Below are 13,828 nucleotides of genomic sequence, written 5' to 3' on the forward strand. Positions count from 1 at the left end.
CTGGCTAATTTGCCACCCTTTACTTGCAGGATTAAAGCCAGGCGGTGCGACGCTGCCCCGCGGATGGAGGGGCGATAGCTGGGAGGGACCCAGCTCGGTGCTGGGGGCGTGATGCTGTACCGGGTGTGGGTGCCCCACCATTGAAGCGGGGTGATTTATGCAGGACGAGCCCCTGCCTCAGTTTCCCCTGCAGCATCGGCATCGCCACGGGTCACGGCGAGACGCGCGCATCGGGGTGTGGAGACCTGGCGCAGTCGCTGCATGTGTGGCCGGGCCCTGGCGTTCTCCCCCCTTTTTTCCCTGTTTTGCAGTGCGGGATGGAGTTCCCAGGGCTGAGCCCCTTCTTGGCCGCAGGGTCCCAACATGTCACCCGGTCCTGCCCCTGCCGGCACGGCCCCCCAGGTGCGGCAAGGTGGATGATTAGATGACAGAGCCCCTCGCCACGAGCTGCCTCTGTCCCGTGGGGTGCAGGCAGAGCACCCCACGGCTTTGGCCCATTTCAGGGACACCTTTGGGTGCTGGGCTCTCCCCTCGCCCAGGTGTAGGGAGTGGGGCATGGTGTCCTCACGGGGACGTGCGCATCACCCCCTGCTCTCTGCTGCCCGCGGAGCTCAGGCATGGGAGCGCTTCTCATCTGCTCCGGTGCTACGTCCTCCGGCTCAGCGCGGCCGCACGCTGCTCACCCGGGGTGTCCCACCGCACGGTCGGTCTGGCACGCCCTGCGTGGTGGTGGCATCTCCCCGGGGCTGAGTCCCGAGGGCGGAGGTGACCTTGCTGCTGCTGGGACACACAGCATCTGTCCAGGGCTTTGGTTATGGCTTGGCAGCGTCCGTAATTATCTGACTTTAGCAGAGGAGACCTGGGGAATGCAGGGCTTGGGCTGGCCTCTCTCCGTGCCTCGGTTTCCCCTGTGTATCCATGCTGGCGCTGGTGTTGGGGCTGCGCTGCTTTCCAGCAGTAACAGCAACACATATACCTTTTTTTTTTTTTTTTTTTTTTTTTTTTTTCTATTTTCAGGTGAATATGGCCCTGGCAGGGAAGCCTTTAGATGTGACTCTCAGCACCTCCAGAGCTGACCAGTGGAATATGGTTTTTCCCCAGAAAGACGAAATCATCACCAGCTTAGTGTCTGCCTTAGACTCCATGGTAAGAGGCCGGTGGTGTCCCCGTCCCCCTCCCTCGTTTCGCCTCCCGGTAGCGGGGCTGGCTGGGAGCAGGGCTGAAGCAGGAGGGCTGTCGAGCTCGTCCTGCTCCCCTCCGCTGCCGGAAAGCCCAGGGAACTGCCGGAGCTGGGAAATAAAAATCCTCTCCTGCCCTGACAGCCGTAAGGATCATAAAGTCAGCCCAAGTTAATCTCAGATGTGTACTGTTTTTCCATTAATATTTATGTGGGTATCAACTGAATGTAGGGTGGTTGAGTATATTTTTTTTTTCTTGATGTTTTACCAATGTTACCGTGAGCTTTTACACAACAGGAGAACAATGGCTTTTATCTCTGAGAACAAAGAAAATAACTTTCATATCTCTTGACGTAGAATTCCCGGTGGAAACCTTGCCTAAGTCAGCCGTGCTTACATAAACAAGATAACTGTCTGGATTAAGTCTCGTGGACCAGAGCTAATCTTATTTTTAACTGTGAATGTGATCAAGAAGGGAAAGTGGGTGTGTAGTAACAAATGTCTAATGCAATGCGACATGCTTAATAGCCCTCCCTTTTTAAAGCCGAGTCGTATTTAATGTATTTACCTTGGATGTGTCGTCTTCTCTACCCAGGTAGGGTGTTTGGTTCACTAATACTAATTTCCTTCTTTTTAACCATCACCGTCCCACTAAGGAGCAGGTTCCCCAGAGCTGACGCACCCCGAGCAGCTTTGATGATTTATATACGTGCCATCCCATACAGCAAATTGTGTTATCGTAGTTTGGCTTCTTAATGAATATACATTATTCTGCAGTCCTCGTTACGTGCTGACACCAGGGCCAGGAGGCCAGGCTGCTCCTGAAATTCAGCCTTTATCCCAGCGCTTCACCGGGGCCAGGCTCCGCACCCACTGAAGCTGCGTGTGTGAAAAATAAACCACGGGACCACGCACACGTCGCCAAGTGGGCTTAGTGTTTGGATTTGGTCTGCCTCCAAATCTGACGTCCCTTAGATTTTATAGTTATTTTTTGAGTGTTGGGCTTTTTGAGCAAAATATTTCCATTGACTGCTGGGTTTTTGAAAGGAGGTTTCTTAAAAATATCTATTTTGGGGGATGGGATTCAATACCTCCTTCTTGAAGAAGGTGGCAGGAGGTAGAATGACCCTGTGTAGAGACTGCTTTAAGCCCACGTAAATCCACGTGGGGAGCTGAAGGTAGCTCGGGGGGGGGTTGGTCCATGGGCAGCTGCTTTCCTGCTCCCTCCCCAGCTGCCAGCATCCTCCGGCCCCTCCGCAGTGCCGGGGACGGGCGATGTGTCTAACCAGGGCTGCCGATGGGAAAATCTCTTGTTTTACCCATTTCAGTCATGACCTGGGGACAGCATCTTCAGAGCGTCGGTGCTGTAGCTATGGGAATATGACTCAAGCTGCCGGCACTGTGTAACTATTACAATATAAAAAATAGTAATAAAACCCCATATACACGTGTATTATGTAGAGCAGGAAGCGCACGTTACATAAAATGGATTAATGGAGGAAGTCTTCCATCTCTTTAATGTTTTGCACAACTGTATAATAAGAATTGTTCGACTAATCCAGACTTTGACCATATTAGTGTTCTGCAGCTGCAGTAAGATTCCCGTGCTCCTTATTTCATTAGAGCTGGTGGAAAAATCTAAATTGTTGGGGTTTCTTTTTTTTTTACAGGCATGTTTTCTTTTAAAGAAATACTAGAAAATGTTTACTTTTGGGATAGGAAAAAGTGAAGTGAAATGATGGGTAAATAGTTCTTGTTTTCCAGGAAAGCATAGCTCAGCTGGATACCTTTCTGGAGCCGTAAAGTTGCTGAAGTGTTTAGGAGATGTCATAAAACCCATGAAATTCTGACCCAAACCAGAACATTGCTTTTGATGGGGGAAACTTTTGATGGGAAGAAAAAAAAAAAAAATCCCCCTGGAAAATGGCAGGGGGTGCCAAGTGGGGATGCTCCCACGGCCGCTCTGACCCGGTGCCTCCCCGCAGTGCTCGGCGCTCTCCAAGCTGAACGCGGAGGTGGCCTGTATCGCCGTCCACGAGGAGAGCGCCTTCGTGGTGGGCACCGAGAAGGGACGGGTCTTCCTCAGCGCCCGCAAGGAGCTGCAAGCCGACTTCCAGAAGTTTTGCAGTGAGTATCCTCGCCGGCGCGGTCTTCTCCCGTGCCGTGGTTGGTGCTCCGGTTGTGCCGGCTGGGACCCTGCTGTGCACAAAGGGGTTGTGGTTTCGGTGGGGGCACCGTGGTGTGGTCTGTCCGTGGGGCTGCGCGGTGTTTAAAGTGATGGAGAAAGTGGGTGGGAACTATGGCTGGGGAGCCTGTTCCCTCCCAGGAAGGGCACCGTGTGCCCCGGCTCTCCTCCGAAAGCACCGCCGGGGTAGCACGGGGCTGAACGGCTGCTCTGCCCCCCCAGCGCCGTCGGGCTGCGGCAGCACTGCCGCTGTGCTGGTGCACTGGAGTGGCTGTTGAGGTCTTAGCAGGAATAGTTTGTCCTAGTGATCCCCCAGGAGCAGAGAGGCTTTCTTGGGCCAAGGCTTTTTTCCTGGTTTTGGAAAAACAGGGATGGATTTGGGAGCTGGCAGTGTTGGTTGTGGAGCTGCTTGTTTTTGAGGCGCTAACAGTGGTGGAAAGACGACTTGAGCAAGAGCCGCAACCCCCCCGGTCTCAGGTCGGGGTCACCAGGTATCGCAGGGACGTGTGTGACCGGTGGCAGCGCTGTGTGCGGTGAGGCCGGCACCCAGTCCTCTCGGCCGGCTCCCGAAAACGGCCTGGGAGCTGAGAGGAAAGCGGGAGCCATGCTGTGCGCGGGGACCTGCGTTTCTTGGCTGGCGTCATCCCCAGAACGCCAACGGCTGCTTTCCCCGCTCCGTGCAGGAGCCAGGGCGGGATCTGCCTTTGGTGGTGCAGTGGACCCCAGGCCCGGATCTGCTGGCACACACTGCCCACGGTGGGATGTCGGTGGAGAGGAACGACCCGGGTGTGTGTGCACGAGCGTGGTGTTGACGGACACCGTATTAGCGCTGTAAAGCTGCCGGGGTCGCTGTCTGCTCGGGTTATGCGCTGCACGTGCGCGGGGTGAACCGGCACAGCTTTGCGGGAGCGGCTCCCTGCCGAAGCTCCGCTCTGCCCCTCCGTCCTGCCCGCCGTGGGCAGCTGCCTGCCGCCTCTGCCACGCCACATGCACCCAGGAGAGCTGCCGTTAGTTATCCCCCGCTTTGGCGCGTTGTGTTTTGCAGGACAGGAGGCATTTTGGGGACGTTTCCTGCGTTCACGGGCGGCTCCGCCTCCCCTTCCCACCGCCCACGAGAGGCAGGGAGGTACCCAAGCGGTGAACGGCAGCAGGGTGGCCAACGCGCGGGCGCTCCATCTGATACACCAAATGCCAACTGTGTCTCCCTAGAACTCACTATATTTGATGACCTTCTGCAAATCTCACTTTTAGAAATAGATATACGTCTACCCTGGCTGGTGACCTGCCACTGTGCTGATTAGATCCTGTTGCCCCTCTCCTTTGGTTTCACTTACACCTTTGTCGAAATGAAATGGTTACGTCTGGTTGAAAGCACAAAATCTTGACGATGGGGTTCGGGCGAAGCGGCTGATGTTGGAGACAGGGTGAAATGTGATAACTCTGTCTTGAATTATAAATGGCCCAGGCTCAACTCCGCTCTATAAAGCTCTTACAACTGGCACGCAGTGGAAAGCATCCCTGGAAGTGCCTCTGATTTATGGTCTAGCTGCCCCCTTAGAAAGGATCTGAAGTAATCTGAAGCAGACATCGCTGGGAGATGTAAGAAGCCTCTTATCTCTCTGGGCGTGCAGACCTCGCTGGAACGGCCCCCTTTATCTGAACCTCTGGCTCAGCCTTTCCTGGCGCATGGGGGGAACTTGACGGTGATCAGGATTAATGTTGACGGAGGAGAGTTATCGCCCAGCCGAGAGGGAGAGTCAGTCGTAGGGTGTGGATGAGGATGAATTTCACCACTTTGGTAAAACACCCCAAAAAAAGTTTTCCAGGGCCCGTTTCCCCACGCTGCGAGAGGGATACAGAGCTTGCCGGGGGTTGTGTGGTGTTGGGTGACCGTCCCCTTTCAGGGTGGCTCTCAGCCCCATCCCAGTGATGTCCCAGCCGTGGGCTGTTTCCACGGGAGGGATCCACAGACTCCTCCTTTGCGCCCAGGCAGCATCCAGGGCTGATCACCAGCAGGAGCCTGTCGAGGATGATGAAGGAATTAGTCCTCCGCCACCAAAAATCCCTTGTGAATCACTTTGGATAGAACGGCAATAATGCACTTGTAGTGTTTAATTTTCTGAGTGTTTAGAGATGCAAGGAAGTCATTGCTGAAGATATGCTTTATTTGAGGTTTAATGGGGGAAATTAGCAGGAAATAGCTGGTATTACCGAGCTACGTGACGCTGAAGGGTAAAAAAGCCTCCAAGAAAGGCGGATTTTCTTTTCCTGAGAGATTGAAGGCTAAGCAGATTGAAACCAGAGAAAAGCAATGCGCTGCCCAATTAATCACAACAGTTTCGGTGAAGCTGAGCGGGTAAAACCAGGGAAGGGGGGGGGCACGCACGGGGTGAGCATGTCCCCGGCTGGCAGGGACTGACCCTGCTCCCGGCAGCGCTGTTGGCACCGCCGTCCCTGCTGGCACCTTCCCCTGCACGCCGGGAGCCGCCGGGCACCGTGGCCCTGTCTGAGCCAGGGTCTGGGGTGGGTGGGAGACCCGGGGCACCCGTCTGCCCGGCCAGAGGACTTTGCTGATGCCGTGGGGGTGGCAAGGGGCCCAGCGACCACAGGACCCCCGTCTTGCGTGGCGTTTGGTGGGCAGGGATGTGTTCAGCCCTGGCTGAAGTTAGCATAACCGAGCCAATGGGTTCGATCACTTCGCATGTGCTCGAAAGCATGCGTGGCATCACCCATGAACCCTCTTCTCACTGCAGAAACATCTCCCATTTTCTCCTCTCCCCTCCCCGCAGGAGTCCAGCAGAGGAAGGAGCAGGATGCGGAGGTGCAGAAGAAGGCAAAGGAGTGCGGGCGAAGCGTGCTCAGGGTCTCCCCGGACCAGGGATCAGACGTGTACCTCCTCAGGAAGATGGTAGAGGAAGTGTTTGATGTGCTTTATAGTAAGAACCTTCACGCTTCCATTTGGGGATTTGGATTGCCCCCAGGGCTTGCTGAGCTGCCCAGCGCTGCCGCCGGATGCGGCTTTCAGCCCCAGCCTGGTCGCCGGCAAGGGAGCAGGCACTTGGCAGGGGCGGCATGGCGGGACGTGCTCCTGCGTAGGGTGAGCGGTGTGTTGGGATGGGGCCACTGCTGCTTCGCTTTCCAGTGCCTCAAACTGGGCAAAAAAAATCCCCGTGCTGGGGGGAGCATTGTCTGTCCCCCCGGCCAGGGGAAGCCTCTGCCATGCCCCGAGTGTGATTTTCAAGCATACCTTTATCACTGACGCCGTGTCTACAGCTCCTCTTTCACAAGCGCTGTGTCGGGGCTCTGCAGAGACTCTCTCACCCTTTTCCCTGGCAAGTCTATTTAAAAGGAAAAAAGATGATTTTGCGAGCAGGCGGCCCCGCAGCCCTAGCTCCGAGAGACGAGCTGGTGCCATTCCAGCACATGCATCATCCCCGGCAATAAAGCTTCTGCAATTAAAATGTAGATGACCATATGGCTGTTGATATGTAACCCAGTGGGTTGCAGAGCTCCCTCTGGGCCCAATCTGCGGAGGCTCGAGCGGCGGCAGCGCCTGCTTCTCGCTCAGGAGGTCCCCGCTGGAGCCCCCGCAGAGTGGCTGGAGGTGGTGGCCGTGCTCCTGGCTCATCCCCCGGCAGCACCTACGGGGCCGTGCTGGGCCGGGTAGGAAAAGTGAGGTTGGGTTGGGAAAATGGGGTGGCGAGTGCCAATATTGCCCCGTGCTGCTCAGCAGGCTGCATTAGCCCAGCATGCTGGTTCAGGGGAGTTCAGGCCGTGTGGCTGGACCAGCTGCAGAACTGGGTGTTTCGTTTTCCTGGGTGCAGCTTCCCGTCACCATCTGGAATTTGGAGTGAGCTACCGAGCCCTACCGGGGCTGCGCGGGTCTCCCTGAGCCCAGAGCGCAGGCGTTGTCCCTGTTTGTGTGCTGGGTTTGGGAATGGGCGCTCCCACACGATGGGAAGGGGGATAACGGGTGCTCCCACCAACCGCCCTGGGCTTGCGTGCAGGATTTGCTGCTGGCTGTCGTTCAGCGCTCGCCTCACCAGCGCCTGCCACAGGCTTCACAGACAGAAAGGGGAGATAGCATCCCTTCCCCCAGGGACGGACAGTCACTGAGGTTTTCTGAAACCACTTAAAGGACTTGGAGGCGATATTCCCATTAACAGGGGTAATCAAATCCTCTCGCTGCCTTCAAAAGGCTGAGCCCAAGCGGGAAGGAAGGGGCAACGCAGAAGAGCCGAGGAACGGGGTGGGGAGGGTGTTTCGGCGCTGGTTGGATCCCCGCTCCGAGCTGCAGGTCTCGTTGTCCTGCTGCCAGGAGAGCACCGTGCTTTGCAGGCTTCTTGGGAACACGGGAATTATTTGTGTATGACATATCGTGAATATATAATTGCGTAAAAAAGCTTGATCAGGGTGCATCAGCGTGGGGTGTACGAACCAGGTGGCCCATCTGTCGGGATGAGTTTGTGATGCCCTTCACTTTGTCGAGGTGTGCGGGGACAAGCTGGCCGGGTCCCCAGCCCAGGGTGGCCAGCATTGCCATGGCAGGAGGAGGCTGGACATCCTTGGGCCGGTGGTTTTGGCTCTGGCTTTGGGCGTAGTTCTGGCTTTGGGTGTGATTCTGCCTTTGCAGCTAATTCAGTAGGATCAGCTGTTTCTATCCCTGAGCTGCTGGATGGGGAAACCTGCCAGGCAGATGCTCTCCTCCCAGCGTGCCCACCGGGAAGAGCCGCTCCTGGTCGAGTGGGGAGAAATACCGCAGGAGATAATAGGTGCCCCAGGGTGATTCTGTTTCCAGCACCAAGAGGGCTGTCAGAAATTAACAGTTATCTTTCATATTTTTATTTTTTTTATCCTTTTGGTTTCCTCTCATCAACAGGGATTGGAAACAAAAAGTCTTAGAAAATGCTCAGTCAAAAAGATCGCGTATTCCCTCCAGAGCCGGTTAATCTTCACACCAACAGGATGACTGATTACCGCCGGCTTCTATTAAACAGGCATTAATGATGATTATTGTCTCTCTTTAGCTAAACCGTGAGCCTCTGCACGGCAGCGCGAGGCTTGGTGAAGGTCACTTTGACAGTAACGCGTTCCCCATAAAAATACGTTTGGGGAGTTGTTGAGTGTTGGGTTGATAACGAGCCGCCGTGGGCATTGGGAGCTTCTCCCCATCACGGCGAGAGGTGATGGAGGGAGTGGAAAGCTGCTAGAGCTGTTGCATCGGGGCAGGGAAACCATCAGTACCCTCTGGGCTTGCAGAAAATGTTCTTGCGGTGTTGTGGTTCAAAGGTTCATTTTGAAACTTCTGTTTCTGGCTTAATTAAAACATTATCCATCCCGCCTATAAGGAGCCTTGATGGCTCGTGCGAGTCGCACGTCGTTAGTTGTCATGCGTTGCTTCAAAGCACATGTTGAAGAAATCACTTTTAATAAGGACTTGCTGACAGTGCCATAAGATTTTCAGGGTTTCTGTAAGATCTTTTGGTGGGTTTTGTTGTTTGGTTTTTTTTCAAAGAAGAGAGAAAAAAGAAAATATTTTAAAGAAAAGCAACAACATAAAATCCCACAGCTATTTAAAGGTCCCATAATCTCCTCTGCCTGCCCCTCAGCCTGGAGACAAAGGCGCAGACACCTTGCCATGCGGCCAGATGTTCTGCATCTGGACACTGCGTTGCCAGACAGGTCACATTCCTGCACGGCTGTTTCTTCTGCTTTGTGCTTTCAGCACCAGGTTTATTGGTTGCAGTGACTTGGGTTGGTTTCCAAAGTAATTTTTCTGCAGAGAGCAGCTCAAGGATTTGGTCATTCCCTGAAACCATTCCCAAGGGGCTGATTTTCTGATGGTGTCTTGCCTAGAGAGGACCGTAAGATTCCCCAGTTTGGGCTCTTAGGCTGGTTTAAAAAATCTCTGTATAGCTGCGATCCTCACTGGTCGTCTGCTGCTGCCGGGGAAGGGAAAGCAGTTTGCTCCCGACTCCTTGGCGAGATTTTGGTGTCAGAGGTACAACGGAGCCAGCCCCATGCAGCGGGGACACAGGGGGACTCTGTGCCCATCGTCAGGGGAGATTTCTGGGCTGCTGGAGGCGATTGTGCAGTCAAACGTATTGGTGGTCGTGCTGCCTGCGAATGGTGGGCTGGAGGGAGACTGCTGGGGGGGGTTTTTTCTTGTCTCTCAAAGTGCATCGAGACTGCCTGATGGCACCAGCAATCAAAGTACTTCCCATTCTTCCAGGAGGTAAAATAAGAAAACTGACTGAAAATAAGGTTCCCAGAATATCTCAGTAGACACGAGATAAAAATCAGTGCGAGCCCTTCAGCCTCCTTTGTCAGCTCTCGGCTCCCTCCCGGCTTGCCGGTGGCCACATCCCACGCTGGCTCGCGTGTGGGTGCTCCCAGGGGTGGGCTTGTGCCAAGTGACCCCAACCGAGGATTTTACTGTGCAACCCGAAAGATGAGCCATCTGCTTATTGGCTTTTGTGAGCTTTTTATTAATTAGCGCTTTAGAAAGGGCTTGGAGGGCCTTGCATGCTAAGTGCAGAGGTAGGAAGAGGTTTTCTTCTCATGTTTCTGTCGGGATCTCTCGCTCTTGCATTTACTTCTCCAGCCTGGCTCGGCCGCGGTCAGGGGCACAGAGTGTCTGTTGGTGTGTAACTCTGCCCCCTCCCCAGGTGAGGCCGTGGGGAGGAGCAGTGTGGTCCCTTTGCCGTACGAGAGGTTCCTGAAAGAGCCGGGCTCGTTGGCGGTTGCCGGCTTGCCCGAGGGGATCAGCTTCAAGAAACCCATGGAATATGACGTGAAGTCCCTGATGGCCATCTTAGAGCACAGCCACAGCATCCGCTTCAGGCTAAAAAGGTAATTTTAGGGATCCCCGAAGGGGCGGGAGGGCAGCGAGCCCCCGGGATGGTGGCTCTTATGACACCGGTGGTGGCAGAGATTTTGTGCGGAGCAGACAGGAGGGTCCCTCCCATGTCGTGGCTTCTCCCTCAGACCCAGAAACCTGGGTCCAGCCGTGCCAAACCCAGCCTTGCACATAGGTTCATCGATGTCGGGTGGCTCGAGACCGTTTCAGACTCGTTCCTATAATAAGCGCATGTAAACGTGCGCATTAACCTCATCGCTTTATGCGTCTCCGCCAAAATTTCCGCTGTGGTAAGCTAAGTGCTTTTCTGTCTCCAGAGGGGCTTCCAGTGTAAATGCTGCAAGCTTCTTCCCAGGCTGAAATGGGGATTTTAACGCCAGACGAGGAGGGAGGCGGGGGACCACGGCGGGGCGAACTCCCCATTTTGGCCACATTTTCGCAAGGGGGTCAGCGGTTTTGGGTGCGTTTCTTCTGCATTTGCCTGGCTGGCGGCACCTCGGATCCATTCAGAGAATTGCTGAGCGCTACCAAATACCTCCTCTGAAGGCTCGGCACTTCTGGAAAATCAGGCTGAGACAGCTAAAAGTAGGGCATGCAGAATTCGAGCCGTCTGTGAGCTCGCGGCCGCCTGTCTCATGTGAAGCATGTGGGTTTCCTGGGTCTGAAGCTCATCCTTGGGCTGACTGAGGTCCCTGTCGGACGTGCCGTGGGTCCTGGGGGCTGGGACAGGCAATGGAGTCAAGTGGTTACGGTCACACGAGATGTTTTATTCCTTAAAAACGCTGGGCTGTGGAGCTAGGTGGCTTTGCCCTAGCTGATACAAATGCTTTGAACTACCGTAAGACCAACCTGCTTCACTTAAAGAAGAAGAAAATGGTGCAGGTGCCTGAAGAAGCTGGAAGAGGTTGGGTAACGGCTATAATTTCTGAAAGGAAGAGCCTGGCAGCCGGCGGTGCAGCATGTCTCACCCTCCCGGGCACAGCTCTCCTTCCCCCTCCAGGTCCGTGCTTGTCCCAGCTTAGCAGGGCCACGGACCCAAAGGAACCTGTGTTTTTTTCCTTCTCTTCTCCCATCCTTCCCCTCAGGCCGGCGGACGAGCCCAGCCGAGAGCCAAACCCCAGCATCGAGTTGACTTGTACCTCCCTCGCCTCCAAGGGTGGCCGTGACTCTGGTGCCAACGGCCTCATGGCCAAACCCGCCGGCCAGGACACCCCCTCTGCCGTCACCGTCACCAACTTCTTATACGGCGTCTCGCTGCCGACCCAGATCGCCGTCGACCTAAAGCAAGAGGTGTCCTCCGGCCTGCCCGGGCCGAACGCGAGTGGCGAGGCACTGCTGCCCAGGCCTGCGGGAGAGCTGAAGGTGCCTTCCTCACAGGAGTACAGCGACTGCTGTGGTAATAGCCTGGAGTTTGCTCTCAGACGAGGGCCTGGTGCGAAGCCCCGTCCCCCAGCGCTGACAGGGGACAGGCCCGGGTGTTTTGGCGGTCCTCGGATGAAAATCGGTGCAAAGCTTGGTCCGTATGGAGATGAGCGGATTGCCCCCCACCATGCCGCACCGCCCCAGCCCTCCCCTGGGTGCTTGCGAGGTGCCGACAGGGCGCACCTCCGTTTTTTGCCCTGAAATGCCGGGTGCTGCGCCACAAGGCTGGAGGGGGACTTGTGGGGGGACGGTGGGGCTCGGTCTGGCCAGGACCCTGCTGGGTTGCCACAGGCTAGGGTGCACGGAGGAGAGCCGGCAGGATTGGGTCGGCACTGCTGGTGGGGGACAGCACCCGGGGACTTGTTCGGGTGCCCGGAGCATCGGGCAGGCTCTCATCAGCCCTTTCTCCTTGTTTCCCCTCTTGTCCAGGACAGAAATCGTCGGTCTCTGGAGGTCCCCTCATCCAGAACGTGCACTCGTCCAAGCGCATCCTCTTCTCCATCGTCCATGACAAGACAGGTCTGTGTCCCGCTCCGGCGTTGGAGGCGGCCAGCAGCCACCTCTTAGGGAGAGGTTTCCCCTCCGACCCCGTCTCTCCCAGCCATCCCTGTGCTCTGTGGGGACCCGACAGTGCTGGGGGATTTTTTCCCTTTACTTGCCACAACATCTCAGCGTCACAGCTTCATCCCCACTCGGCCCGTCCCTGCCATCTCCATGACGCTCAGTCCTTGAGCGCTGCTGGCCGGCTGAGAAATCCCATCCCCGCTTGGGGCACAGGGAACCGAGGCATGGCTTTGGGTGAGGCCATTTGCCCGAGCTGCGAACAGCAAATACCCACTGAAAGCTTGGCGTTATTTCTAAATAGCTGAAACCCACTAACCCTGGCGTGATTCTGCAGCGGTTCCCCGGGGGGATCAGCAACGGGGGGGAGACTGCCGTTTCCCTACCTCCACCCCACCCAAGGGAAATGCAACCTAAAAATGCTGACATGTTTACATCAAAACCCTCACCTGCCTGCGTTAAAAAGAAGAAAAAAAAAAAAAGATATGGGTGGGAAAGTTGGGAAAGAGAAGGAGATGAAAAAGCTCCTCTGTGAAATGGCCGTGCCTTTCAAAGGTTTGTTTCAGGTTGAGTTTCCTCTGTCCCAGAGGGTCTTTCATTTCAGGGTTGAGAAGTTTTATGGGGTCATTTCTTAGGAATCTGCTTTGCACATGCATGGCTGCAGAGGAGGTTGCTTGGGGCTGGGGCTGGGGAAGCCCAGACTTTATCTGCCAGCCTGGCACAATCCGCTCAGGAAGAGAGAAATCATTATTTTTAAAGCAGCAAAGTCTTGTTCCTGCTTCCCAGCGCTTCGCGCGAGAAAAGTGCATCTGCTGTGTACAAACCATATGGAAGTTCCTTATTTCTTATATTTTGTTTTGATAGATAAGTGGGACAGTTTTATAAAAGAAACTGAAGATATCAACACCCTTAGGGAGTGCGTGCAAATTCTGTTTAACAGCAGATATGGTGAGTAGGAGTTAATATCCCATTATGCATCTGCAGCGCTTGTGGTTTGCATATCATTATATAGCAATCATTTTTGTTCCCTAACACAGCAGCAGAAGCCATATGCTAGAGCTCCCTTCTCTTCCTAACACGTTTAGCCCAGCAGCTCCCAGTCTCTGGGTGTCTGCTGAAGGTTATGTCAATATTTCCATTTGGAGCCCCCCCCACCGCCGAGGAATTTAGAACTGGGCTGTAAAACAGCCCCGGTTTGAAGCGTGGCATGCCGGGTCAGAGCGCCTGGGCACCACCGGGCGAGAGGGAACAGTGGCATGTGGCTGTTTTAAATTCACACGGCAGGGGAAAAGAAGGTTGTCGTTACTGCAGCTGCTTTTTTTCCACCTGCACGGCTCAGAGGTGTCGTTGGTGTTCCCCTTGCCATGGGCAGTGCTTTCGGGTTAGTTCCCAGGTGTTTGGGCAGCTGTAAGCTCAGGAAATCCCTTGGGAGTGGGCTGGAGGTTCTTGTCTGTACTGTCCTCATCAGGTCGTGTAATTCATGAGTTATAGATGGGCTATAGATACGTGCTGTGTCACTGTGAGTTATATATGGGCTATAGATGAGCTCTGTAACTTGCAATCTATCCATGTGCTATGCAACTCGTGTTATATAGCTCAGGGACCTGCTGCAGCCTCGGCGAG

The 13,828-nt window shown here is 55.0% G+C and overlaps 1 protein-coding gene across 6 annotated transcripts in view; it reads left to right on the plus strand.

The window, feature by feature from the left end:
- The window catches only part of GTF2IRD1 (GTF2I repeat domain containing 1), a 67,696-nt gene that overhangs the window by 21,925 nt on the left and 31,943 nt on the right, over positions 1-13,828 (plus strand). For all 6 annotated transcript variants that reach the window (XM_075771416.1, XM_075771417.1, XM_075771420.1 and 3 more), the window contains exons 2-8: positions 1,018-1,146; positions 3,164-3,305; positions 6,153-6,299; positions 10,032-10,215; positions 11,308-11,618; positions 12,074-12,163; positions 13,070-13,153. In XM_075771416.1, coding sequence (XP_075627531.1) covers positions 1,024-1,146; positions 3,164-3,305; positions 6,153-6,299; positions 10,032-10,215; positions 11,308-11,618; positions 12,074-12,163; positions 13,070-13,153 — 1,081 coding nt within the window. In that variant the 5' untranslated portion in view covers positions 1,018-1,023. The remainder of the gene's footprint in view (positions 1-1,017; positions 1,147-3,163; positions 3,306-6,152; positions 6,300-10,031; positions 10,216-11,307; positions 11,619-12,073; positions 12,164-13,069; positions 13,154-13,828) is intronic.

The sequence above is a fragment of the Balearica regulorum genome, chromosome 19, assembly GCF_011004875.1.
Source record: "Balearica regulorum gibbericeps isolate bBalReg1 chromosome 19, bBalReg1.pri, whole genome shotgun sequence".
In the NCBI taxonomy this organism is placed as follows: domain Eukaryota; kingdom Metazoa; phylum Chordata; class Aves; order Gruiformes; family Gruidae; genus Balearica; species Balearica regulorum.